At 40.5% G+C, this 26,682-nt stretch overlaps 1 protein-coding gene across 3 annotated transcripts in view; it reads left to right on the forward strand.

The window, feature by feature from the left end:
- Positions 1-24,640, forward strand: part of POP1 (POP1 homolog, ribonuclease P/MRP subunit) — a 30,437-nt gene extending 5,797 nt beyond the window's left edge. Inside the window, exons 4-16 of one of the 3 annotated variants that reach the window (XM_003408409.4) lie at positions 951-1,126; positions 3,087-3,335; positions 5,440-5,527; positions 5,960-6,147; positions 6,987-7,243; positions 7,355-7,448; positions 7,924-8,035; positions 8,856-8,975; positions 15,298-15,413; positions 17,839-18,030; positions 19,308-19,462; positions 20,784-21,125; positions 22,070-24,640. In XM_003408409.4, coding sequence (XP_003408457.1) covers positions 951-1,126; positions 3,087-3,335; positions 5,440-5,527; positions 5,960-6,147; positions 6,987-7,243; positions 7,355-7,448; positions 7,924-8,035; positions 8,856-8,975; positions 15,298-15,413; positions 17,839-18,030; positions 19,308-19,462; positions 20,784-21,125; positions 22,070-22,724 — 2,744 coding nt within the window. In that variant the 3' untranslated portion in view covers positions 22,725-24,640. The remainder of the gene's footprint in view (positions 1-950; positions 1,127-3,086; positions 3,336-5,439; positions 5,528-5,959; positions 6,148-6,986; positions 7,244-7,354; positions 7,449-7,923; positions 8,036-8,855; positions 8,976-15,297; positions 15,414-17,838; positions 18,031-19,307; positions 19,463-20,783; positions 21,126-22,069) is intronic. The other 2 variants (XM_064267930.1, XM_064267931.1) reach the window with 2 other exon arrangements.
- Positions 24,641-26,682: the final 2,042 nt, after the last annotated feature.

Genomic DNA, 26,682 nt, shown 5'->3' on the forward strand with positions numbered 1-26,682 from the left:
TTCCCCATCTCTCCTCTGCTGTTTCCTCTTTGGGTCATTTTTATCTGTGGCCTTGACTTTGGCTATAGCTTCCTTGGGCTGATTGCTCGTCCTTCAGTTTCTATTTTCTTACACGTCCCTATTTTTGAACTCTTCCTCTCTGATGTTAAAATCTTTTTGACTTCTCCCTTTCCTTTCCCTTTTTAAAAACATAAAATGCTATTCAAAATCCTCAGCATGGCATTCTCCAAAGATGAAACCAAACTTAACATACTCTAAAGGCATTTAATGCCTTTAAATACCTAACTGTAGGCCTATTCTGGCCTCATTGCCCCCTGTCTCCCTCAGCCCCATCCCCGTTACCACATAAACCCTATACTCTGCCACCTTAGACGTGCCTTCTGGTCTCTCTTTATGGCTTTCTGGGAGGAATTCACTTAAATTTCTCCAGCACCCTGTCTACTTTTAAAAAAAAAAAACACTTTTCAACAAAGAAAACCAGTAGTAAGAATAGTCACGTATTTGGAAAAGGCAGAAAATAGTGAGAAAAAAAAATCACTTGGAATCAAAACCATTGATACAGTTTTGTCTTTTCTGTGTTTCCCTGTGTGAGCATGCACTTAAAAATGGCTGTGATTATATTGCACGTGCATGTATTGCATGTACTATATTGCACATAGCCTCCATTTCAAATAACTTTGTAAACTTTGATCTTAAACTTATTTTTCTGACTAGAGAAATAAAAGTGAATTCTTGTAGAAAACTTGAAAAATGGAAAGGTTGAAGAAGAATCATTCCATAGTCGCATGAAACAAGACAACCGCTATTGGTATACAACTAGTAGGGGGTTAGAGAGGTGGGTAAATTGGAAGCTGACGTACTGCAAGTCTGTCTTCTTTGTGAAATTCAGCAGAAAAAGTGTTGACTCAAGACTTGCTGTTTTTAATGAAAGTGCTATTTCCTTTTGACAGCTTCTACTTTTGCTCAGGCCCGAGCTGCTGAAATCAGTGCTATGTTAAAAGCGGTGACCCAGAAGTCTTCTAATTCCATGGTTTTCCAGACACTGCCACGGCACATGAGGCGAAGAGCCATGAGCCACAACGTCAAACGCCTCCCTCGACGCTTACGTGAGATCGCCCAGAAAGAGGTATGGGTTTTACTTAGCGTAAATTTTTAGGTTAGTAGTTCCTAAAAGAAATTGACCTAATAGAATTTGTTAAAATGAAAACAAATGAAAAGCCAAAGGTTGCTCACTTTTTATATGTTTTTCGTTTAATCCTTCATTTTCTTCTCCTCCTGCACCCCAGCTTGCCAAATTAGCAGGCAGTTGGATATTACTGCTGCTTTTAAATATGGCATTTGGAACACCTCCCCCGCTTTCTAAAAATAATTTATTTTATTTTGTTGTTGTTGAGGACATACACAGCAGAACATACACCAATTCAACGATTTCAACATGCACAATTTGGTGTCATTGATTACATTCTTCAAGTTATGCAGCCATTCTCACCCTTCTTTTACAAATTGTCCCTCCCCTGTTAACATAAACTCACTGCCCCCTATATTTCCTATCTAATCTTTTTGAGTTGTTATTGTTAATTTCATCCTGTATAGATGGTTCTTAAAAGAGCACTATGCTCAAGGCAGACATTCTTTACTATTAAGCTAAACTATTGTTTGGTTTTAAGAAGACTTGAGGGGATATTTTTGGTTTAAGGTTTAAAGATTATGTCAGGGCAGTAGTTTGGGGGGTCATCCAGCCTCCATGTCTCCAGATAGTCTGGATTTTATGAGAATTTAAAATTCTGATTTGCATTTCCTCCCTTTTGATCAAGATTCTTCTATAGAATCTTTGATCCAAACATGAACCCCTCTCTTCTAATGGTGTTAAGTAGTTGATGTTCCCCTACCAGATTTAGAATTAAATTCTGACTCCCCTCCCCTTACCAGCCGAGCTATTTTAGCTCTGTGTTTTGGGAGTGTGGCCAGCTTGCTGCTGGAAGATAGACAATCAGCATCAGTGTCTAGTATCTGCCTTTTGAGTTTTTTCAAGTTGAAAGCTAAAACTTGTGATGTCATTTTTGCACAAGTCTAATTTTTTCGACTTCACCAAAACTCTCAGCTTGACCATCATAAGGCTGTACAGGCTACTCGTCTTTATTGATTCAAAATTTATTTATTGAGTGCCTTCTGTGTACCAGGTACTGTGCTAGGTGGTGGGGACAGTGTTTGAGAGGGTAAAGCCCTTACCTTCAAAGGCTCACAAACTAGTGGAAAAGATTTTTTTTTCACAAGTGTTTAGCCTGGGTATGGAAGACAGTAAGAGTAAAAACTAACCATGAATTGTACTTCCTAGATTTGATGTAAGGTATGTTTCCTTACATTAGCACTTGTCTGTCAGTAGCCTAACTGAAATGAAAGGCGTGCATTTTCCTAACTTTTGTAATTTTGGTCCTTAGCTTTGGTTTTAGTTATAGTCATAGAGGTTAAAAGCAAACAAACAAAACTAGTGTTTGATTTACTTTCTCTTGCTATCTAGTATTGCTGTTGTTGTTGGGTGCCATTGAGTCAATTTCAACTCATAGTGACCCCATGTGACGTAGTAGAACTGCCCCCTAGGGTTTTCTTGGCTGTAATCTTTACGGAAGCAGATTGCCAGGCCTTTCTTCCTAGGAGCTGCTGGGTAGGTTTTTTTTTTTTTTTTTTATTAAACCTGTGTTATTGTGTTGGACATTTTAGAAATATTCTAATCTTCATAATCTATGAAGCTTACTCAGTTAGAAAATAATAGAACTGTGATTCCTTCCTAGGTTTGTCCAGCTCTTAAAACCTTCACTTTTTCTATTGCCTCTTTTCTGTTTCTCTGTTTTCACTGAAATAGCTTAACTGAAAGGTAATCCGTTAAGAAATTAAGTATTTATAGGGTCACTATGAATTGGAATCGACTCAATGGCAATGGCTTTAATTTTTTTTTTTTTTTTTTTTGGTACTGGGGGTCTGTAAGGCACTCAACTTAATTTAAAATTAGTTGTTTTCAGCTCCTAGCATTTAACTTTGTTTTGGGATACTTACAAACTGAAATCTGCCTTCTCTTCCTGAAAATACAGGCAGAGAAAGCAGTGCATCAGAAAAAAGAACATTCAAAAAATAAATGCCATAAAGCTCGAAGATGTCACAAAAACCAGGTGCTGGAATTTAACCGTAGACAAAAGAAGAACATGTGGTTAGAAACTCATATCTGGCACGCCAAACGGTTTCACATGGTCAAGAAGTGGGGCTACTGCCTCGGGGAGAGGCCGACAGTCAAGAGCCACCGAGCCTGCTATCGAGCCATGACTAACCGTTGCCTTCTTCAGGTAGCTTTTCCAATTTGGTTTTCTTCTTTCTGTTTAGATTCTTTCAAGTATACCATGTTTTTACACAGATAGCACGTGCCTTCTGCGTTTGCTTGCTGGCCGTGCCCTTCTCCCAGGAGGCACCTTCACAAGCGCCACCACGCCATTCCTTGTTCGCATGTTGCTGTAAAAAAAATTAGCATACTGCACTTATGAAAATACCTCAGGGGGGTACTTCTCAGGGGACTAGGGTGCGGCTGGCAAACAAACACAGAAGGCATGTGTTATTTGTGTAAAAATACAGTAAGCTTTTAGAATAGTTCTTGGTATACCAAACCCCTTTCTATGAGGTTATTCATTTTAAAATTATTGTTGAGCACAAAGCACTTTGCTAGATGTTAGAGATAAAGCAGCCTAAATTAGTAGGGAGACTGACATTAATCAAATCATTATTCAAATATCTGATTATAAAGGGAAAGTATGCAGTATACACATTCATAATAGGAACAAGGAAGACTTCCCCGTGGAAGTGATGTCTGAGCTGAGATTTAAGGAAGAAGAAATGGGGAAGGCAGAAAGAAGCCTGGTGAGTGAAGAATTGAAGGAAGCTGTGTGTGACAAGGATGAAGAGAGTGAGAGCAAGGACGTATTAGTGTATTAGGCTAGAGGAATAAGTAGGAACCATATCATGCAGGGTCTTGAGGGCCATGTTTCAGATTATTCAACATTGATTCATTTAGTAGGGAGGCTTGGTGGTGCAGCGGTTAAAGCGATCAGCTGCCAACCAAAGGGCTGGCAGTTCGAACCCACCAGGCGCTCTGTGGAAGAAGGATGTGGCAGTCTACTCTGTAAAGACTTACAGCTTTGGAAACCTTTTGGGACAGTTCTACCCTGTCCTACAAGGTCACTATGAGTTGGAATCTACAGTGGCGGGTTTGGTTTTGATTTTACTATGTGCCCTGAGCAGTGTTCAAAATACTGCCCTGGGTGCAATGGGATGCTGGGAAAGATGTTTTAAACTCTTTGAGAGGACAGTTTGTTTTAGAGCCTCTTGTTGTTAGGTGCTGTCGAGTTGACTTCAATTCATAGCAGCCCGATGTGGCAGAGGAGAACTGCCCTGTAGAGTTTTCTTGGCTGTGATCTTTACAGAAGCAGATCTTTCTCCCGAGGAGCTGATGGGTGGGTTCAAACTGCCAACAGGGCTCCTTTTAGAACCTCTTAGTAGTATTTATTTGATACCGTTGACCCCCAAATAGCTAATTAAATTGATTCCTATCTCTTTCAGTACATATTTAGAAATTTGCTCTTTGCAGAAGGGCCTGTCTTTCACACTCTTGGTCTTGGCTCCTCCATTTACTAACTGTATGACTTTGTTCAAGGAACAACCTTGAGATAACAGTACTGCCTAGTCCATAAGGTTGTTGGGAGGATTAAATGACAATCCATGAAAGGAGTTTAACCCAGTGCCTGGTACTCAGTAACCTTCCAGGGAGTATTAACTGTTATTACAATTATTTAAACATGTTGATTTCACTAACTCAATCTGATCTCTTTTCATATATTTAAATTGGTATAGTCTTACTCTCACTAATATCATTTTTCCTTGTATATTGTTACTTAGTGAAAGGTACATGCCATAGTAGAGGCTGAGGAATATGGGATGAATTAATTTTCACAGTATTGTGTCTTTAAAGTAACGCCGAGGCCCCAGATTAGCTAAGCAAAGTGAGCAACCTTAGCGTAATTTTGCAGAATTTACCGTTGTTTTGCTTATTCTACTTTGTTTTCTTAGATTCTGAGGAGGAATAATCCTTTACTTAGATGCAGTATTTACACCCTACTTAGAACTTGTCTGTAAATATGGGATAAAACACAGATTTTCTTCCTAAAAAGTAGGACACTGTAAAGTCCATTTTAAATGAAAATTATGAATAACATAAATCATTTCATTTTGATTCCAGCTGGTTTAAGAATATTTGTTAATGTAATAAGGAATTGGCAGGTTTCAGATTTTGACTTATGAAAAGATGGCTTTAGCAATTTCTCCTGTGTTTTTGGATCCGTAGAGGCTTCCGGAGCCTATGTAAACTTCTAACTATCTAATTTTGTCTCCCGCTTTGTGCAGGATTTATCCTACTACTGTTGTTTGGAGTTGAAGGGCAAAGAAGAAGAAATACTAAAGGCACTTTCTCAAATGTGTAGCATAGAAACAGGTAAACTTATTTTAAAGCTGAGTCCTGTTTTAGCCCTTGTATTTTTATTTCATTTTATGAGTGGGTGTCTGCTATAAGCATTTTGGCATTCAAATACACATAAAAATATGTGAGACAGTTCTTGTCCCCAGTTAACTTAAGGAATGGTGGGGTGGCTTTTAAATCATTTCTAACATTGTCAAGCGTAAAGTGAGAGAACCATTTTTCTAGTGGAGTGAACTTAGGCAGGAAGAAACCTGAAACTTTCATTAAGTCATTTATTCAATAAGTATTTGTTGAGACCTTACTGTGTGTCAGGCATTGATGTAGGCAATGATCAAAAACAAGACTTCATCCCTCTGGGAAACAGAATAAATAACAGTACGGCCATAAGGAAATAATAATGCGGTCTCAACACTTGAAATCATGGAATTTTGCTTTCGTTATTTTCAGGATTGACTTTTGCTGCAGTTCACTGTTTATCTGGAAAGCGTCAAGGTAGTTTGATGCTTTACCGGGCAAATCAATACCCCAGAGAAATGCTTGGGCCTGTCACATTCATTTGGAAGTCCCAGAGGAGCCCTGGTGATGCCTCGGAGAGCAGGCAGTTGTGGATCTGGCTCCATCCCACTGTTAAACAGGTATCATCCTTCAGATTAGTTTCCCGTCATTGTGTTCCTACATTCCTAATTACCACAGGAGTCAGCACTCTAGAAATTTAAATAGTGTAAAAATTTGACTGATAATCTGATATTTGAATATGGGGGGAAGTTGTATAAATATAAGTGTACCTTGACCTCTCACTCGTTAGTAGACCTTAAGTACATAGATGAAAACCAGCCTATTATGCAAATGGTTTGCATTGTTGCATTTGGACCAATGCCTCCACTGCCTGAATTGGTCCACAGGTATCTAGGTGTTTTAGGTGCTTGTGAGAGCCTATTTGGTGATGAGAAGCTGGTTTGAGTAATTCTGATGAATTTTAAAATGCTGCTTCCTTTCTTTGGCATACTCACTGCTTTTAGACTATAAACTTTCTCTAATTTTCATTTTATGCTTTTTTTAATTTGGTCAGAGTGGTCATGTTGTTTTCATAATCTTGGACATTTAGGAGTACTGTTTTGTTCAAATTGCCATGAGCTACTCAAAAAAACCAAAAAAGCTTTAGATGATATGAATTTAATCTATAATTTCTGAATTTTTTATAAAGATGTGAATTTTTAAAAGGGAGAAAATAACATACACTAAACCCTGGTGGTGTAGTGGTTAAGAGCTTGGCTGCTAACCAAAAGGTTGGCAGTTCGAATCCACCAACTGTTCCTTGAAAACCCTATGGGGCAGTCCTACTTTGTCCTGTAGGGTTGCTATGAGTTGGAATTGGCTCAACGGCAATGGGTTTAGTTTTTTGGTGAAACTAAGTTAAATCTGTAATGTTTTTAAATTTCAAAATGTAAAAGTAAATGTTTAAATGTATCCTCAGGAGATCTTAGAGGAAATAAAAGCAGTGTGCCAGTGTATGGAACCTATCAAATCAACTGTCTGCACTCCTGACCCTCTTCTGACACCGCCCCAAGAAAAAAGCCAAACTGAACTGCCTGATGAGAAAATTGGCAAGAAAAGAAAACACAAAGATGGTGGAGAAAATGCTATACCAGTTAAAAAATTTATTGGGGACGCAACTAGAGATCCACAGCAGCCATGTTCTTGGGTATCGCCAGCCACAGGCATTGTAATTAGGTATGGTTTGAATTTGCTCTGAACCTACTGAACATTTTTACTGAAGACTTCTCCATTTTTGCCAACAGCACAGACATTGTATATAATGGAAATTTCTCTTTCTCTCTTTAGTGATTTGACGATGGAGATGAACAGATACCGGCTGATTGGTCCACTCTCCCATTCCGTCCTAACTGAGGCACTAAAAGCTGCTTCTGTCCACACCGTAAGAGTAAATGTGACTGTAGTGTTTCATTCTCATCATGTCATTCTAGCAAATCTGTGAAGCCTAATACATAATTATGAGCCCTGGTGGCGCAGTGGTTAAAGAATTCGACTGCTAACCTAAAGGTCAATGTTTCAAAACCACCAGTGACTCTGTGGGATAAAGACGTGGCAGTCTGCTTCCATAAAGATTACAGCCTTGGAAACTCTATGGGGCACTTCTCTCTGTCCTGTAAGCTCACCATGAGTCAGAATCAACTCAACGGCAATGGGTTTGGTTTTTTTGGTTTGCCTCTAATTAGAAGAGTTAGTCTGGTGTTAATTACCATATTAAATATAATGGCAACCTCCCTGGTTCCCCTCTAACACATTTACACACACACACAAGGGGTGTGGGGCCAATATCACAACCATAACAAAATTATTAAAAGTCTGATTGATTATTTGTCTGGTTAACAGGAGCTGTTCTTTTTCAGGATGGCGAGGATACAGAGACGACACCTCACTGCTGGTGGATTGAAACCTGTAGGAATCCTGATAACGTTTCCCTTCATCACAGACAAGAAGACTTTTTTGAATTGTTGAGAGGTATGCAAAGGGAACGCTGGCTTATACTGGTGGGGAGGGAAGTGGTCAACAGAGCATCTGACACTGGGGCCACCTACGTGCGTAATACCAGTACTAGTTGCCGTGGAGTTAGTTCTGACTCATGGCAACCCCATGTGTATCACAGTAGAACTGTGCTCCGTAGGGTTTTTAATTGCTGATTAATTGGAAGTAGATTGCCAGGCCTTTCTTCCAAGGTGCCTCTGGGTGGACCCAAACCTCCAACCTTTCGTTTAGCAGCCTCTTAACCATTTCTACCACCCAGGGACTCCACCTACATGTAATGTTGCTTTGTAACGTGCAGCTGTTTGTTACAATACAGCAAGAGAAGCAACGAAGAGAGGTAGCTAAACTCAGTGAATAGAATAAACATTATATTCATGTTTGTTTCTGAAACAAACCAACAAATGCAATGTTAATATTCCAAGTAGCTGGCGTTTGATATGAATGCATGTATTTGGTACTGAACTAAAATCTATACTAACCTATTCATGGTTGCATTGTGCTTATGGCTACTATAGTTATTGACAGAAGCATACATGTTTGTGTTGTAAAATACCCTGTTTTTGTTAGTTTAATGTTTTTTGCAGAAACTCTTGGCTCTTTATGAATGTTGATTTATTCTCTTTATGAATGTCAATTTATTCTCTGAAAGTACCAGTGGGAAAAGAAGCAGATACTTATTTTCAAATATGAAGAAAAAATGTCGATGGAAAATGTGAAAGATCTGAAAATACGAGCGAATGTGTATTTAATGCAAGTTGCTTGCCGAAAGCTTTTCTTCTTCTTGCTGTTGTTAAAGGAATAACATCACCAGGAGAAATTCCAGCAGGTACTATTCTGGGACTGACAGTTGGGGATCCTCGAATAAATTTGCCTCATAAGAGATCCAAAGCTTTGCCTGATCCAGAAAAATGCCAAGGTAAAGTTCTTGAAAGAACCCCTGATTTTGCTTATTATTTCGAGCAGTCCAGTAGAAGAGTTCTGTCTCTGACTCCTCTTTAATAACTTCATCTGTAATAAATGAGGGCAGTCTTTGTCTGCATTAAAAGATGATTATGATGGAAGGAGGTTGTATGTGGAAGTATCTTCTGGAAAACATGTAGCCTGAGTCTTATGTTCTTTTTTTTAATGAGTTCTGTATATTTAGTATCTAGTAAAACCTGTCTCTCTGCAAACCAAGTTCTCCAAAACAGGCTATTCAGGATTTTAATTCTGAGGAAGGGATCTGCACCCGAAGCTGGTCTTGTGCTCAGTGGAAGCCTCTGTCTGACCATACAGATGATCCAGGTTCGAATCCTGGCAAGGCCATCCCAGGTGCTGAGGTCTGAGATGTCTTGGTTTAGATTGAATTGAATGGCCTGAGAGATTTGTTGGGTTGGGGTGGCAAAGCAAGGTGGGTAGGAGTTGGCTAAAATTTTAGTTTTATCTGGAATTCATGGTGATTGCAGTAATGTCTCATTGTATTTACTGTCATTTAAATGCATTTAATTGGAAGGATAATTAAAATTAGGCTTGTGAATCTTTGTAGAAAAAAATACAGGTGTGTGTAGTAACAACGTCAGAATTTTTTACCCCTCCATATGTAGCTAGATAGCTTATTAAGTGAGTAATAAATTACTCTCAGAACTTCACATGAAATGTGGATTAGATGAGAGAGTAGTGTGAAGATATTATTGTAAGTTAGTTAATTATGAGGCCTAAGACTTTACTCAATGAGTGATTGCCCCCCCCGCCTTTTTTTAATGGCCTTAGGGTTTGGTGCAATCCTAAAAGTTGCAGCATCTGCTTCTCTTAGACTACATCCAACAAACAAACAAATGCTGGCTACCGTGACCACTTTAAAGCTGTAGGTAAATTCTACTTAGCATTCCTTACTGCCTCAAACCTTTTTTTGGAGTGGGCAGCTATGTATTAAATCTTATCTGAGGCTTTTTATCTTAATCTGAATCACTGCAAGGAAAATTACAGTCTATCTTGAAAAGCACAATTTAATTCTACGATAAAAGCTTGTCATCATGTTAGTCACTGCTGTGATCTTTCATTAACACCTGGTTTAAGTGATCTCTTTGAAGAAGTATTTGATAGGTGACCTACGTAAAGAAGTAAACTTTTTAAGGAGTTAGTATTGTGTAACAGTAGTACTAACAACCATAACGCCTCTAGGACGATGACTCAAACCTAAGGTTAGAAATATACTTTGATGAGCTAGGTCAATTAACTAAAAAAAAAAAAAAAAAAAGAAGGGCTTGCCTGATGTGGATGACATACTTTTTGTCTTCTTTTGTGTACTGGGAATTAGGGCACTCTTGAAGGGAGGGCACTTGAAGAACCTAAAGTGATGGTGCATATTGTCAGATGCTTGGAAAAAGTTTAGTTGATCATTTAGCTCTTGAGCCTGAGTTAAATATTGTTGTTAGGTATCATCGAGTCGGTTCTGACTCATAGCGACCCTGTGTATGACAGCCATCCTCACAGTCCTTGCTGTGTTTGAGCCAATTGTTGCAGCCACTGTGTCAGTCCATCTCGTTGAGGGTCTTCCTCTTTTTTGCTGACCCTCTACTTTACCAAGTATGATGTCCTTCTTCAGGGACTAGTCCCTCCCAATAACATGTCCAAAGTGTGTGAGATGAAGTCTTGCCATCCTCGCTTCCAAGGAGCACTCTGGCTGTACTTCTTCCAAGAGACTTGTTCATTCTACTGGCAGTCCGTGTTATAGTCAATATTCTTTGCCAACACCGTAATTCAAAGGCATCAATTGTTCGGTCTTCCTTATTCATTGTCCAGTTTCGCATGCATATGAGGTGATCGAAAATACCATGGCTTGGGTCAGACACACCTTAGTCCTCAAAGTGACATCTTTGCTTTTCAATGCTTTAAAGAAGTCTTTTGCACGAGATTTGCCCAGTGCAGTACATTGTTTGATTTCCTGACTGCTGCTTCCATGAGCATTGATTGTGGATCCAAGTAAAATAAAATCCTTGACAATGTTAATATTTTCTCTTTTTATCGTGATATTGCTTATTGGTCCAATTGTGAGGATTTTTCTTTTTGGTTTATGTTGAGTTGTAATCCATACTGAAGGCTGTAGTCTTTGATCTTCATCAGTAATTGCTTTAAATCCTCTTCGCTTTCAGCAAGCAAGATTGTGTCATCTGCATATCGCAGGTTGTTAATGAGTCTCCCTCCAGTCTTGATGCTGAGTTCTTCATATAGTCCAGCGTCTCGGATTATTTGCTCAGCATACAGACTGAATCAATATGGTGAAATGATGCAACCCTGACACACACTTTTTCTGATTTTAAACCACACAATATCCACTTGTTCTGTTTGAGTGACTGCCTTGATTTATGTGCAAGTTCCTCATGAGCACAATTAAGTGTTCTGGAATTCCCGTTCTTCCCAATGTTATCCATGGTTTGTTATGATCCACACAGTCGAATGCCTTTGCATTCAATAAAACACAAGTAAATATCTTTCTGGTATTCTCTGCTTTCAGCCAAGATCCATCTACGTCAGCAGTGATATTCCTCATCCCATATCCTCTTCTGAATCTGGCTTGAATTTCTAGCAGTTCCCTGTGGATGTACAGCTACAACCGTTTTTGAATGATCTTCAGCAAAATTTTACTTGCGTATGATATGAATGATGTTGTTGGTTAACGTCTGTATTCTCTTGGATTACCTTTCTTTGGTATGGGCACAAATATGGATCTCTTCCAGGCAGCCGGCCAGGTAGCTGTCTTCCAAATTTCTTGGCATAGATGAGTGAGTACCCCCAGTGCTGGATCTGTTTGTTGGAACATCTCGACTGGTATTCTGTCAATTCCTGGAGCCTTGTTTTTCACCAGTGCCTTCATTGCAGCTTGAACTTCTTCCATCATTTCTTGACCATATACTACCTCCTGAAGTGGTTGAACATCGACCAAATCTTTTTGGTGCAGTGACTCTGTATGTTCCTTTCATCTTAACACTTCGAAGAGGTCTTTTGCAGCATTTTTCCATGCAAGTAACTGGTTTTCTAGTTGAGATTTAAAAATATTATTCCTGCTATACTGTTTTTTATTATTTGCTGTACTTAGTATTTGCTGATTTGCTTTGATAGATTTTTTTAACTGGTCCTTGTCTGTCAGAGAGAAATTTGCTTTAAGAAATATTGAGCTTACATTATGCTTATAAAGCTTGTTTTAGTCTTTACACATTGTTTGGTAATGTGACCTTGAAAACATGGAAAGAGCCCTGTTCCTCTTAGAATGGTAGGTGAGTGATCATCGTTTTATTTTTTATAGCTCGTGCCAGCACTTTTAGAGCTCTGGTTTGCGGCTGACTTTCAGAAGTGCCAGTTACCGGTGATATGGCCACGGCTTCTTGGTTTCCGCTCTTGGGAGAAAATATCTAATAGCTTCATGTGGGCCCCCTTTAACTGCTTTGAATACTTAATTAAAAATAGAGTGAACTTAAGGCTGTAACTTTAGTTTTGTTTGATTCCCAAAGGATACAGCCGTTTCTTAGTTTCCTTTGCTTCTCTTAGTAAACCTTTCAAAGAAAATTTTAATTTGGAATTTGGCGATTTTCATATACACATAAGAAAGGAGAAGACAAGCTATTTCATTCGATCTTTAAGTCATAATTCTGGAGTTATGTAGTCAGTTACCAGGCTTTGTCTGGTTATGAAAGAAAAAATGCTTTATATGGCAGGACTTGTAATTACATCCAGAACTGATAGTCCTACAACACACGCTGATGTGCAGGCTGACTCAGCTGCTAATATTCTCTTCTGTCACCTGTGGGTACTACTGACCTAAAAGGTCCTTCTCCTTTGCCTTCAGACATGCTCTGCTTTCTTCTTTTTTAAAGAATATTTCAAGATGAGTTAGTCCTTTCCTGTGTCTTTACACCCTGGGAATTAACTGTATCTCTTGTCTGCAGCCCAACATGAATGAAATCCAAGTTCTAATACTCAAATCTGTAGCAGTGCTCTACAAGGCAAGAGCTCTGGATAGACAGAGGCTATTTGAAATGGAGCTTTTTTGCTCCTAGATGAGCAGTGTGAACATTCACAGCACAGCTCTGTGACTTGAGATTCCACAATTGTTTTTGTGACACTGGTTGCAATCTCTGCAATGCGTCATCACTCTCCCCCTTTCCCTTTATGCCCCGTATTCCCTATGCCCTTTCGTCCAGGTTTTCCTGCCCCTTCCTGCCTTTTCATTTTTGCTTTTGGGCAGGTGTTGCCCATTAGCTCTCCTATACTTGATTGGCCTAAGGAGCTCATTCCTCACGTGTGTTATTGTTTGTTTTATAGGCCTGTCTAATCTTTGTCTGAAAGGTGGACTTTGGGAGTGGCTTCAGTTCTGAGTTTCCAGGGTTTCCGGGGGCCATGGTCTTGGGGGTCCCTCCAGTCTCTGTCAGACCAGTAAAGTCTGGTCTTTTTTTGTGAATTTGAGTTTTGTTCTACATTTTTCTTCTGTACTGTCTGGAACCCTCTATTGTGATCCATGTCAGAGAAGCCAGTGGTAGTAGCTGGGCACTATCTAGTTCTTCTGAGTTCAGGCTGGTGGAGGCTATGGTTCATTGGTCCATTAGTTCTTTGGACTGATATTTTCCTTGTGTCTTTGGTTTTCTTCATTCTCCTTTGCTCCAAACGCGATGGGACCAATAGATGTATTTTAGATGACTGCTCACAAGCTTTTAAGACCCCAGACACTATTCACCAAAGTAAGATGTAGAACATTTTCCTTATGAACTATGTTATGCCAGTTGACCTAGATGCCCCCTGAGACCATGGTCGCCAGACCTCAGGACCAATAACTCAGTCCCTCAACGTGTTTGGATGTGTCTAAAAAGCTTCCGTGGCTTTGCTTTGGTCAAGTTGTACTGACTTTCCCTATATTGTGTTTTGTCTTTCCCTTCATCAAAGTTAACACTTGTCTCCTATCTAGTGATTTCCCCTTCCCGTCCCTCCCCCCTTGTAACCATCGATTTTTTTTTTTCTGTGTGTAAACCTTCTCTTACACACAGGAAAAAAAAATTATTTGTCTCACAAATTATCTGTCCTTTTGTAATTGACTTAGTTCACTCAGCATAATGCCCTCCAGATTCATCCATGTTATGAGATGTTTTGTGGATTCATTGTTGTTCGTTATCGTTGCTTAGCTTTCCATTGTGTGTATGTACCATAATTTGTTTATCTGTTCATCTGTTAATGGGCCCTTAGGTTGTTTCCATCTTTTTGCTATTGTCAATAGCGCTGCAGTGAACATGGGTGTGCATATGTTTATTCGTGTGACACCGCTTGCAGTTACTGCTTTGAAGAAGTTTGCATCTCCGAACTTTCCATCAATTTAATTTTCTTTAACTTTGTTCTCACCTGAAGTCTGTCACACTTTGGCCCACACTTGGTCACACTTCCAACTTATTTTTTTTTCCAGCCACTAAATCCACACAGGTATGTGACTTTGAGTGACCTTTCTGTGTTGGTTGGCATTTTAGAACCATTGCTGAAGCTCATGAATTGGCTGAGGTTTTTTTGTTGTTGTTGTTGTTGTTTTTTTATTCTTCAGTCCAACAAAATGAAATTTGGCATGTAGGATATCCCTCCTGTTAATATACATACTTATAACTGGAGAAAATTCCTTGCCCTTCTCCATTAGAGTACTTCCTGTTGTAGCGTAGCTTATTTAAAGAGAAGAAGCAATGCTTCACAGAAAATAAGCTCATTTTAATGGACTGGAATAATATGATTCACAGACAAGACTAAATATTTAGTTCAATTAAAAATGGTTATCAGAGATTGGAAGTAGGAGGCTGAAGAAAAGGATATCTCTTGGCTCCCTGCTGTTGTGCCAGGAATGGTAGACAAAACACTGAAGCCAATAGCTAAAACATGGCCTGGCCTGTCTCAGCAGGTTATAGAGGCATTGCTCACCTCTGTAGTGGTTCTAGAATTTGATTATCTTGAATTTGGAATTAGGCAGTTAGAGGCAATTTAATGTGGTGTTTGCATGCTTATATATACTAACAGTAAGTGTCAGCCATAAAAATTTTCAGAGCCTTTGCCAGTTCACAAATTATGAAACCAGCTGTAAGAATAACTTAATTTCTTTTCAAATGTCTTCTAGAGAAGTTAAGTATGTCCCTATAAAATACTTTCTTTTATGACAAAAAGGTCTACTGGCAACTTGTAGAGTTTGACTTCATTGATCTAAAGGATATGGTTTAAAGGCTATTTCTTTTCCCTCTTAGATAATGAGAAAGCTAGACAGCTGCTTCTGGAGGGTGTGCCTGTGGAGTGTACACATAGCTTTATCTGGAACCAAGCTATCTGTAAGAGTGTCACAGAGAATAAAATCTCGGATCAGGTAACTCATGGCATAGGGTTTATTGGTAAGGTCATGAATGACAGGTTACAATTCTAGAAACTGTAAGATGTTATTTCATACTTTATAGAATCCCATAGACTTCATTTTATTTTCAGACAGATTATTGCTCACTTCCTTATGATACAGACTAAGATACTTCTTTCTCCTGTTTTTAGGGTAGACTATCTCTAGAAAAAGTTAAAGACTTTTTCTTGAAATGATAGCCTTATAGTTTAAATACATGTTTTTCTTTTTTTTCCCTTAAATGGTCTTCGTTTTCTTTCATTTCACATTTCTGAACACCTACCAAGGGCCAGGCATTGTAATAAATGATGGAGGAGATGAATAGGCTATAGTCAAAGGTATAGGGTACTAAGGAAGAGGTTCTGAGCTCAGACTAGGGAAATTAGGGGAGGCTTCCTAGCTGGAGGGCCTGGTCAGAATTGCCCAGACTTCTCTGGGGCAGGAGCAAGGCTGCGGTGGAGAAAGGATTGCAGGAAGTGAGAACAGCATGCCCAAAGGCTCAGGCCAAAACAGGATGATATGCTCATGAATCTCCAGATAGATCAGTAGCTTAGAGGTGAGGGTGGGGCAGGAAATGAAATTGGAGAGGTAAATAGGAGCCTTGAGTCATTTTAAGGATTTGGATTTTATCCTGAAGATAAGGTTTTAAGCAGAACACTGACATGATCAGATTTCACTCTGTTAGTAGTATGGAGAGTAGATTAGACTGGGGGTGATGATGGGGAGGAGTGGAGCTGGAGAGAAGACTAGTGGTTGGATGACTTCAAGAGCTCTTGAGATCATCCAGGTATGACATGACAAGAGCCTGAATCCTGGCAGTAGGGGAGGAGACCCGGGATGAAGGGGATGGAGCTTAATATATATTTCTGGAAGGTAAAATTGACAAGACTTGGTAACTGGTTGGAAGACGAGAAGTAAGAAAGGAGGAAACCTGTAGGCTAGCTCCTAATATTCCAGCTTGGGTTTAGAATATCAGCTAAAAGAGAACCAGGACCATGTCTGACTTGTTCACGGTGCTGTATTCCCAGATTCTGGCAAAGCACCTGGTACATACGAGGTGCTCAGTAAAAATCTGAGTGAATAAATGAACTGTGTAAATTATGGCATCTTTCAGCTAGATGGGAAATACAGGTGGAGAGCAAAAGTGGTGAGAAAGATGATGAGGTCAGTCTTGAAAAAGTTGAGTTTGAGAGGCTTATGGGACTTTCCCACCACCTGTCTGTCAGTTTCTTGTACTATGGTGGCTTGCATGTTGCTATGATGCTTGGAAGCTATGCCAGCGATATTCCTGATACCAGCAGGGTCGCCCGTGGTGGACAGGTTTCAGCAGAGCTTCCAGATTAAGAGAGACTAGGAAGAAAGGCCTGGTGATCTACTTTAAAAAATTAGCTAATGAAAACCTTATGGATCACCACAGAATATTGTCTAATATAGTGCTGGAAGATGAGCTCTCCTCTAGTTTGGGAGGCTCTTAAAATACACAGTGGTTGCAATAGTAGACACAAACATACCAATGATCATGAAGATGGTACAGGACCAGGCAACGTTTTGTCCTGTTGGGGTCACCATGAGTTGGAGCCAGCTTGACAGCAACTAACATCAACCATATAGGACTTCCCAGGAGTAGAAGTCTGGGAGCCAGGTTTCTAACCAGGGAGGAAAGGTCTGGGGTGAAGAGATAAACATTTTGGAATCACCAATGTACAGATGTTAGTGGAAACTGGTGCAATGGTAAAAAAAAAAAAGAATTAGGACTTGGTGGTAGCCTGAAGAGCATTCCTGAGGTAGCAATTAGACTTTTCAACATGGAGGCAGTCTCTTGTACAGTTTTCTAAATCAAGTGGTGGCCCCCTGGCCTACCTGTTAATCTCTTTTTACAGCTGGCAAGAGAAATCTAAAAGGTTGTGTTACTATCTACTCACTACGTTCCATTTAACAAATAGTTTATAGAATTTTCTGTCTTGAATCCTTAAAAGGTAGTGAAAAATCCTCAGGAGCCACTGTATTTTTCCAGTTGCCCCTTCTTGAGACATTGGCACTGTGTTCTGTCTTTTTATTTCATGACAACAAATCTTAACCAAAGTAAATGCAGGGACAGAATATCAAAACATAAGATTCATCTTGATATAAGTGGTTAGCAGAATGAATACATGTCATTTCATAACTTTGAGTCATCTAGTATGTTCCAGCCCAAATTTAGCACCTTATTTAAAATAATTTGGCCCTTGTAGAGGGTAAATGGAAACCCAGAGAGGAAAAGCTTTATCATGGGATGGGTACCTTTTACTTAAAATGGCTCACATTTATTTGTTAACTTTTTAAAAGCTGCTTATTGGGAGACCCATTAGAATGTCCCAGAAGACTCGGATTGTTTGTCTTGAATTATTTTCTCCCACTTTAGGATTTAAACCGGATGAGAAGTGAATTGCTGGTGCCTGGGTCACAGCTTGTTTTAGGTCCCCAGGAATCCAAGATACCTATACTTTTGATTCAACAACCAGGGAAAGTAACTGGTGAAGACCGACGGGGATGGGGAAGTGGCTGGGATGTCCTTCTTCCAAAGGGCTGGGGCATGGCTTTCTGGATTCCATTTGTAAGTTACTTTTTGATTCTGACTAATAGTTGCAACATTTAAAATGCATTCAAGTGCTGAAAAATGTTCAGACCTATGTACAACTTCAAAATTGAGTGGTACTTTTCTGCCTTAGAGTATAATTCTGGATACAATGTACTTCATGCATCCAGTTCTTAGATCCAGTTTTTCATTCATAAGAGTTATGCTGATGTATTGTGAATTTTTGAGGTTTTTACAGTGGCCTGATATTTGAATAGTAGAGGCAACAAAATGTTGAGGTTTTTCACTTGAAGAAATTTATCACAGTTTAAAAGCAAAAGTCTTAACTTTTATAGATGTATAGAATTTTTTTAAAGTGCTAACCATATAAAAAACCAAAAACCAGACTCATTGCTGTCGAGTCGATTCCGACTCATAGCGACCCTGTAGGACAGAGTAGGGCTGCCCCATAGAGTTCCCAAGGAGTGGCCCGTGGATTTGAACTGCCAACCTTTTGGTTAGCAGCGGAGCTCTTAACTGCTGCGCTTCCGCTAACCATATACTCCTAGTTTATCTACTGTAGCAAAAAGTTGTATTAAAATTGAGTGATCTTTTTTGCTGGTTAGTTGAAATGTTGCTTTGATGCTATAGATTATAAAAGGCATGTAAGAATTTATTAGATTCATGCAGGTGATTTTTAGCAGTTATGCCTAGTGCAAGGGAAATTCATTTAATCGTTTAGGTGTGAAAATATCTTAAAGTAATTCTACTTAAATTTTTTTTATTATGAAATGTTTCAAGCACACAAAAAACTATAGATACTGATCAAATGAATGCCTGTGTACCCTTCACCCTCCTGCCCAGTTTAAAAAATAACATTACAGATTGACTTCAAGTACCCTCTTTCCCTCCTTCAAACCTTAGTTCCCTCCCTCCTTCCTTCTAAACTCATGACTAGTCCAATTCTGGTGTGTCACTACCTGCATGTTTTTATAGCTTTGTTTAGTATGTTTGTATCTAAAAATAAAATAACTACATTGGCTATGTTTGTAAACTTTATGTATTTCATCATATGTATCTTTTTGTAATTTACTGTGCATACTCAGCATTGAGATTTTTCCACGTCGAGTGATGAAGCTCTATTTCATTCATTGTTACTCTTGTGTGGTGACCCATTGTAGGATTACCCTGCAATGTATTGTCCATTCTCGTTCTGATGGACATTTAGGTTGTTTCCCATTTTTCCTGTACAAATTAATTAAGCAGTTTGACTTTAAGTAGGTATATTGACATTATCTTTTTGATATTTCTTTTAGATTTATCGAGGTGCCAGAGTTGGAGGGTTAAAAGAGGGTTTAGTACATTCACAGTATAAAAGGTCACCTAACATCCCAGGTGATTTCCCAGACTGCCCTGCTGGGATTCGGTTTGCTGAAGAGCAAGCTAAGAATCTTCTTGAAAAGTACAAAAGGTAAGATGCTGATTGGCTTCTTAGGGGGAAGAGAGGAAGTGCCTATTTATGTTGGCTGCCACGTTTGTTGAAGAAACAGATTTGAAGTGAGGATATCAAGGAACGGTTAGGCCAGGGTGTTAGAAGGATGGTTTATGTAGGTGCTGAAGCAATTGATGACAGTGGGTTTGTTTTGGATTTGGTTCTCATATATTGCAAACATTTTCCCTGTTTTCTTTGCCTTGCAATTTTGGATTTTTATGTACTTTTTAACGATTGTTTTTCCTGTAATGTTTTAGACTTTAGTGTTCTGCCTAGAAAGCCTTTTCTAATTTCAAGATTATAAAAATATTCACATATATGTTTTTAAGAAGCATTCTAATGTAGTAAGGAGCCCTGGTGGCACAGTGGCTAAAGCAGTCGACTGTTAACCGGAAGGTTGGTGGTTGAAATCACTAGCGACTCCGCAGGAGAAAGATGTGGCAGTCTGCTTCCGTACAGACTTACAGCCTTGGAAACCCTCTGGGGTCGCGATGAGTCGGAATCAACCTGATGGCAGTGGGTGGGTAGTGCAGTGGTTTGTGAGGTCATACACCCTGTCTTAGCTCCACTGCTTAGCTCTGTGATTAACCTTGTGGGACCTCAGTTTAGAAAGAGCCTACTTCATGGTGTGATTGTGCAAGTTGTATTAATGAGGCCAGTGCTAGGTGCCGGAACAAACAAACCCCAGAATTTATCCTATGGATTTACTTGTGCACGTGAAAAATATTCGGGGTATTCATTGCAGTATTGTTTGTAGAAGCAAAAGCTTAAAACTCGCCAGAATGTCCTTCGGTAGAGAGCTGTCTGAATAAATGAGGATATAGTCAGGGTGGAATAAGACATACAGCCTTTTAAAAAAAGAACGAGGAAGCCCTTGATGTCCGAATATAATCTATAAGATACTTTGTTAACTGAAAAAAGTGAGGTTATAAAATACTGTATATAATATGCTACCATGTATATAAAAATGGGAAATAAGTATTTACATATTTGCTTATATGTACATCAAAAGTCTTGGAAGGATTTATAAGGAGCTGATGATATTCTCTGTGGAGGGTAACTGGGTCACTTGAGGTGAGGGGAAAGAGAGAAACTTCACCGTAACCCCTTCTGTACCTTTTGGCTTTTGAACCTTGTAAATGTACGGAGACATCATTGCACAGCTTGAGGGGGCACTGTTTACTTGTAGTCTTTCAGGAATGGTGTGTCCTGAAGTTGGGTGTGGCCATATGGGGCAACTTAATTGTCCCATTCTAAATTGAATAATTTGAATAAAATTGGTTCTCATCTTTTTTATTAGACGCCCTCCTGCAAAACGGCCCAACTATGTTAAGCTTGGCACTTTGGCCCCTTTCTGCTGTCCCTGGGTGCAGTTGACTCAGGACTGGGAATCAAGAGTACAGGCCCAAGAAGAATCGTCTGTAGCTTCATCTCCAAGTGGAGAGGAGGGTGACACAAGGAGACGTGAGGTGCCTTGTGCTGCCACACCTGAAAAAACTCTTAAGCTGTCTGTAAACGAACCCATAGAGCCAGAAGAAGCAATGGACACAGAGTGTCAAGGTCAGGCAGGGACCAAGCGGGTCGGAGACCAGGATGCTGTCGAGAACAATGGTGCTGCCACTGGTCGTCTCTGCGTTATTAGGTAAGTGTATGCGGCTTCTGGATAAATTTTAGATTGTTTCTTTTAACACTGAGCAGGATGTAAAAATTACTGATTCCCTTTATGCAAAGCCCAGGTGAATTTATGGACTTCTAGAAAGAAAAGCCTTGTTTCATAGAGAGAGAGCTTAATAAAGTTTGATTTGGGGCATTATACTAACCAATGAAAAGATTTAAAATACTGTAATCAATAGGCCTAAACCAGGGCAGCTTTTTCCTCCCAAGCAGGCTGTGGCCCATTTCATTTAGTCTTTGCTCACAAACTAGTGCTGTCACAAGGATGGTTTTAGGTAATGAGGAACGTCTGCATATCTGAGCAAGCAAAGGTCTGCATATCTGAGCAAGCGTTCTTTGCTTTAAATCACTGAACTAGATTTCTTCTAGTTGCTTTTGAATTATCTGAATTTGTGATAGGTTAGTGACCCATTCAGTGTAATACTGCGATGTCACAGAGGCTACCTTGTAACAGTGTGTCCACGCTGAACACTGCTGCAGCCCGTTAAGTTTAAAATGTGCCTGGCCCCCTTGGCTCATACTTATTTATAGTCTTCATAATTCTGTATTCTTCTTTCTCTGTGGAACTTTATGTATAACTGTCACTTGGCATTTCTCTGCTCATCAGAATATCAGCCCCTCTTCACTGTGTTACAGTCCTGGATTCTAATCCCAACGTCTTATTTTTCTCTGCCTTCAACTCCTTAAGCCTTTAGTTCTTCGGTTTCAGAATAGTAGATGTGAAAAAACGAAAAGAGCATTACTAAGATGTATCCATGTGTGTTATTTTTAATTTTTAGAAAATTACAGTTTTGAAACTTTCCCACATATTGTTTTAAAAAAAACATAACGCTGGCAATGCCTAATCATCTTTTTCTTTTTTTTTCTTTCTTTGAAAAATATCCTCAAACACATGTCTTCAACTTCATGTAGGGAGAGAAAATTACTGAAGCAGCTGTCAGCCTGGTGTGGGCCCAGCTCTGGGGGCAGCCGGGCAGCCCGACGAGCCCCTGGCAGGGGTCAGCAAGACCTGACTCGAGAGACCTATTTGTCTGTCTTGGGCCACTTCCCCAGGGGCCTGGTATGGGTCAGCCTGTCCCTGCTCCGCAAGGGCAGCCCAGAGCCACACACCATGATCTGTGTCCCAGCCAAGGAGGACCTCCTTCGTCTTAGCCAGGATCGGCTCTACTTTGGGCCCCAGGAACCCAAACACAGTGACCCATTTAAGAGCAAGGTCCTGAAACAGAAAGAGAAGAAAAAGATGGAGAAGAGACAGCGACGAGGGAGTGCTGCTCCTGAGGGCCTGGCAGGAGAGGATCCAACTGCAGGGCACGAAGCTTTAACACTGGGCTTGTGGGCAGGCCCTCTGCCAGCCGTGACTTCGCACTGTTCCAGGGTTCTCCTGGGGTTTGTCACTCAGGGGGATTTTTCCATGGCAGTTGGCTGTGGAGAAGCTCTGGGGTTTGTTAGTGTGACAGGCTTGCTGGATATGCTGTCCAGGCAGCCGGCAGATGACAGGGGCTTGGTGTTACTGAGGCCTCCTGCCTCCCTGCAGTATCGGTTTGCAAGAATTGCTATTGAGGTGTGAATGCGTCCTACATCCTAGCCCTACATCCTTTGCCAAGTTCCACGATAAGAGAATTTTGTTTTCACTGTCTCTTCTATTTCAGAATATTATGTGAAATTTCTTGGAAATGAGAATAAAAAATGATGTATTATACAAATGGATGAAATCTTCACATCATTCTGATAATCTCATTGATTTCCATCTTTGCCTGTCTTTGCTGTAATCCTTTTAAATTATTTGGCACATAGAGCCAAAAGCTTTCGCTTCATGATTTTTTTGGTCTGTGTAATTCTTGCTGAAAATAATTGGAAGCTCTATGTTTTATTCCCCCCCTCCCCTTTTTTTATTAGGCTCAAAGGGCTGTCAGGTCTACTTTGAAAACCTTGTAGTCATGATAAGCAACAATGGTTTATTTGTTACAGGAGAGGAAAAGACTATAAACATCTGGCCTCTACATGAAATATGGGTCCCCACGTGGGCCGTGTTCAGTTGTGAAGTGCAATCAGCATGTCCAGTACCCTGTGTCATAAAGAAGGAAATCATGGGAAATTTATCGCTGCCTGCTTTCAGGCAGCTTAGTTTATGATGAAAGTGTTGGGCTGAAATTAGAATGGGGGCCTATGACTTTGTGACCCCTTGTCCTCTTTGTTGTTGACCAACACATGATTCCAGGAGTTAATTTTTCTGTGTGTTTTGTTTCTGCAAGGTATTCCTCAAAGCCAAAGAAGAGCATTTCCTAAAGTATGTTCTATGGAATGTGTTCCCTAAAAAAAAGGATTCGAGGTCAAATTGATTTGGGAAACTCTGGCTTAAAAAACAAAGCTGAATATTTCTTTATTAAAGGACTTCTAGAACCTTACTGAAGAAGGATATCATGCTTGGTAAATTAGAAGGTCAGTGAAAAAGAGTTAAGACCCTCAACGAGGTAGATTGACACAGTGGCTGCAACAATGGGCTCAAGCATAACAATTGTGAGGGTGGCCCAGGACTGGGCAGTGTTTGTTTCTGTTGTACATAGGGTCGTTATGAGTTGGGACTGACTCAACGGCGCCTAACAACAACAGAAACTTACTTGTGATAGTGTGCATTGTAAATCTCCAGAAAGTAGATAATAGTGTGTAGTATTTTCTGAATCTTTTTGATTCCAAAACTTTTTTGCAAGGAGCACTTTATAAGACCAGTGTTCTTAGGGACACACCTTGTAAATGTGGCTATACAGTGTAATGTCTGCCTCTGCAAGGTGATAACCCAAATGGCAAGCTGCTTTTAAACACTCATGAGTCACATTGTTCACCTGAGATTTTGAGCTGGGTATGAAAGAAAGGTCTCATCTCTGCCCACTAGGAAGAGTAGAGCCATCATTGCTTTTTTTTTCAGGTGCAGAGCATCTAGGTGAACTGGTAACCTAGTTGCCATGTATGTCTCACTCCTACCTCTCATCCCTTATTTTCTTGTCAGGGCTAAAACAGACTTGAAACCAGAAGAATATAACTTGAGATTAAAAAAATTAAATGTAAGTTTGGCATTATTTCATGTGAATGCATTGGTTTTTTGCAGTAGCATTTGGCAGTGAACATTTTCAGGGAAGATGAGTTGGGGAAAGCTACAGCAAGTATAAACACTAGTCAGAGTACCTTGAGCCAACGAAATTTTGGATGTTTTTCCTCTCACTATGCCTCTGAATTACTTGCGTCCAAGCCAAGTAAGACTGAAAAAGGTATAACTAAGTGATGTCTATAAACAATTCAAACGTCACCTGGTGTTCAGTTGTGAATACTTATTGGACCATTTCTCAGTTGTTGTCTGGGCTCGAGTCACTTCACCTGTGACCTAGCTCACACCATGACAGGTGTCTGAGGTGACCACATGGCGTGGTCACCTCCCCTTATTGTGTATGGCACGTGGCCCGTGTTACAGGGGACAGGGCACATTCCTAAATACTCGACTTTGTTTCTACTAGGTCAGAGAACTAGGTGCTGAGAGGACAGACTACTGTTTCCCAAAACATGTTCCTCAGAGCACTAATCCCTGGGAACGTTTCCTGGAAAAAAAAAAAAAAAATTTCATGGCTAAATAAGTTTGAAAAAAGATTTGTGTGCTGTATCTTCCTATTTTAGAATCACAGTGAATATTAGCAAGTCAAGGCTCTGCACATATCTCCAGGAAAGAAATATACTGTCTTTCACAGACCTCCTCGTGTTCTTGGAGCGGGGTGGGCATACCGAGGGCGCAGTGTGGTACAGTGGTGGGAGTCTCACCTTCCGTGCAGGAGACCTGGGTGCAGGCCAATGTACTTCATGTACAGACACCACTGGTCAGTGGAGGCTCGCATGTTGCTAGGATGCTGGACAGGTTTCAGCAGAGCTTCCAAACTAAGACAGACTAGGAAGAAAGGCCTGGCGATCTACGTCTGAAAATCAGCCAGTGAAAACCCTGTGGATCACAATGCTTTGATCCACAACTGATCATGGGATGGCACAGGACCAGGCAGCATCTCATTCTGTTGTGCGTGGGGTCACCATAAGTCAGGGACTGACTCGATGGGCACTGAAAGCAATTCTACCCCCCAGATGTAACTGCCATTACCTTTCTGGTACATGTCCTTTTAGGTTTTAAGATGTGTGTGGGTAGTTTCTTTTAAGAAAAGTAACACCAGTAATTGCTTCTATTAAAAACCTGTGTCATGTGCAGTTTAAGTTCCTTTGGACCTTGATTACTGTAAATACGCTTTTATTGGAAACAGGAAGAGGGTAAGGTAACTGGTCCATCATGTACTAAATGGAGCATTGCTGTCTTGGCTGCTACATGCCTAGGTGGGTTTGTTCTTCCCAGCCAGTGGGCCCTTCCCACCCATGTGAGGTGGGCAGTTGACTGTATGACCTCATTGTGGTCTCAACTGCTCTGCTGGTGTGGCCTCTGATCTGAGGTGCACAGAAGCTAGGTCCAGAAGTGGGCTGCTTAGCAGATGGACAGAAAGTAACAGAAAGACTGTAGCAATTGTGGGTCACTCAAAGCAACAACCCCAGCTACACAGCAGTTCTAGCAACTCCAGGCCTCCTCAGAGCACAAAGACCCATAGATGGTGTCTTCTTTACTAACTGGTTTTCCCTCCTGGCTGCACATTAGAATCACGTGGGCTACCTTATACACACAATGGTTGTGCAAACCACCCCAGAAATCAATCTCTGGGGTGGGACCCAAGCATTGGTATTTCTTCAGAGCTCCACAGGGCATTCTGATGTATGTTTGGGCTGAGAACCTCTGCTGTAGGAGGTCTGGCTCTGTGGACCCTCTGTACGTAGGGCGAGCTCCAACGGGTAATGAGGCGGTGGGAACCATATCATTCCAACACCATTAGCAGGCTAGTATGAAATATTTATCTACAATGTCACTTCACGAGGGTCTGTTGACTGCTTTATGAAACATCGGTGGGAACTCAATAAGAGTATTGTGATGATGGCTGGGTGGCCCAGAGTAGGGTTCCGCTTGGAGAAGAGGCTTAGTCTGGCTCATTACTTGAGTAATCTTCACTACTTATCAGCATAAAATGAGGTCATCTCCCCTCTTGGTGAGGATCCTTCCAGACCAGCAGTTCTCAATCTTGGCGGCACAGCTTTCAAAATACTGGTACCCAAGGCCCACCAAGCCCAAGGCCAAGCCAAACCCATTGTTGTCGAGTCAATTCTGACTCATAACGACCCTATAGGACAGAATAGAACTGCCCCATAGGGTTTCTAAGGAGCAGCTGGTGGACTCAAACTGCCAACCTTTTGGTTAGCAGCCATAGCTCTTAACCACTTTGCCACCAGGGCTCCAGGGTCCACCAGGGATACTGATTTAATGTGTCCGGGATATGGGCTGGGCGTTGGGATTCTTGAGAGCTCCCTAAGTGGCTCGCAGCCACGTTTGAGAACCACTGTTCCAGACTTTTAAAATTAGGCTCCAATGCAATTAGTCAAGGATAGGGACACTTAACCGT

This window comes from Loxodonta africana, chromosome 14 (assembly GCF_030014295.1).
Source record: "Loxodonta africana isolate mLoxAfr1 chromosome 14, mLoxAfr1.hap2, whole genome shotgun sequence".
Taxonomy (NCBI): domain Eukaryota; kingdom Metazoa; phylum Chordata; class Mammalia; order Proboscidea; family Elephantidae; genus Loxodonta; species Loxodonta africana.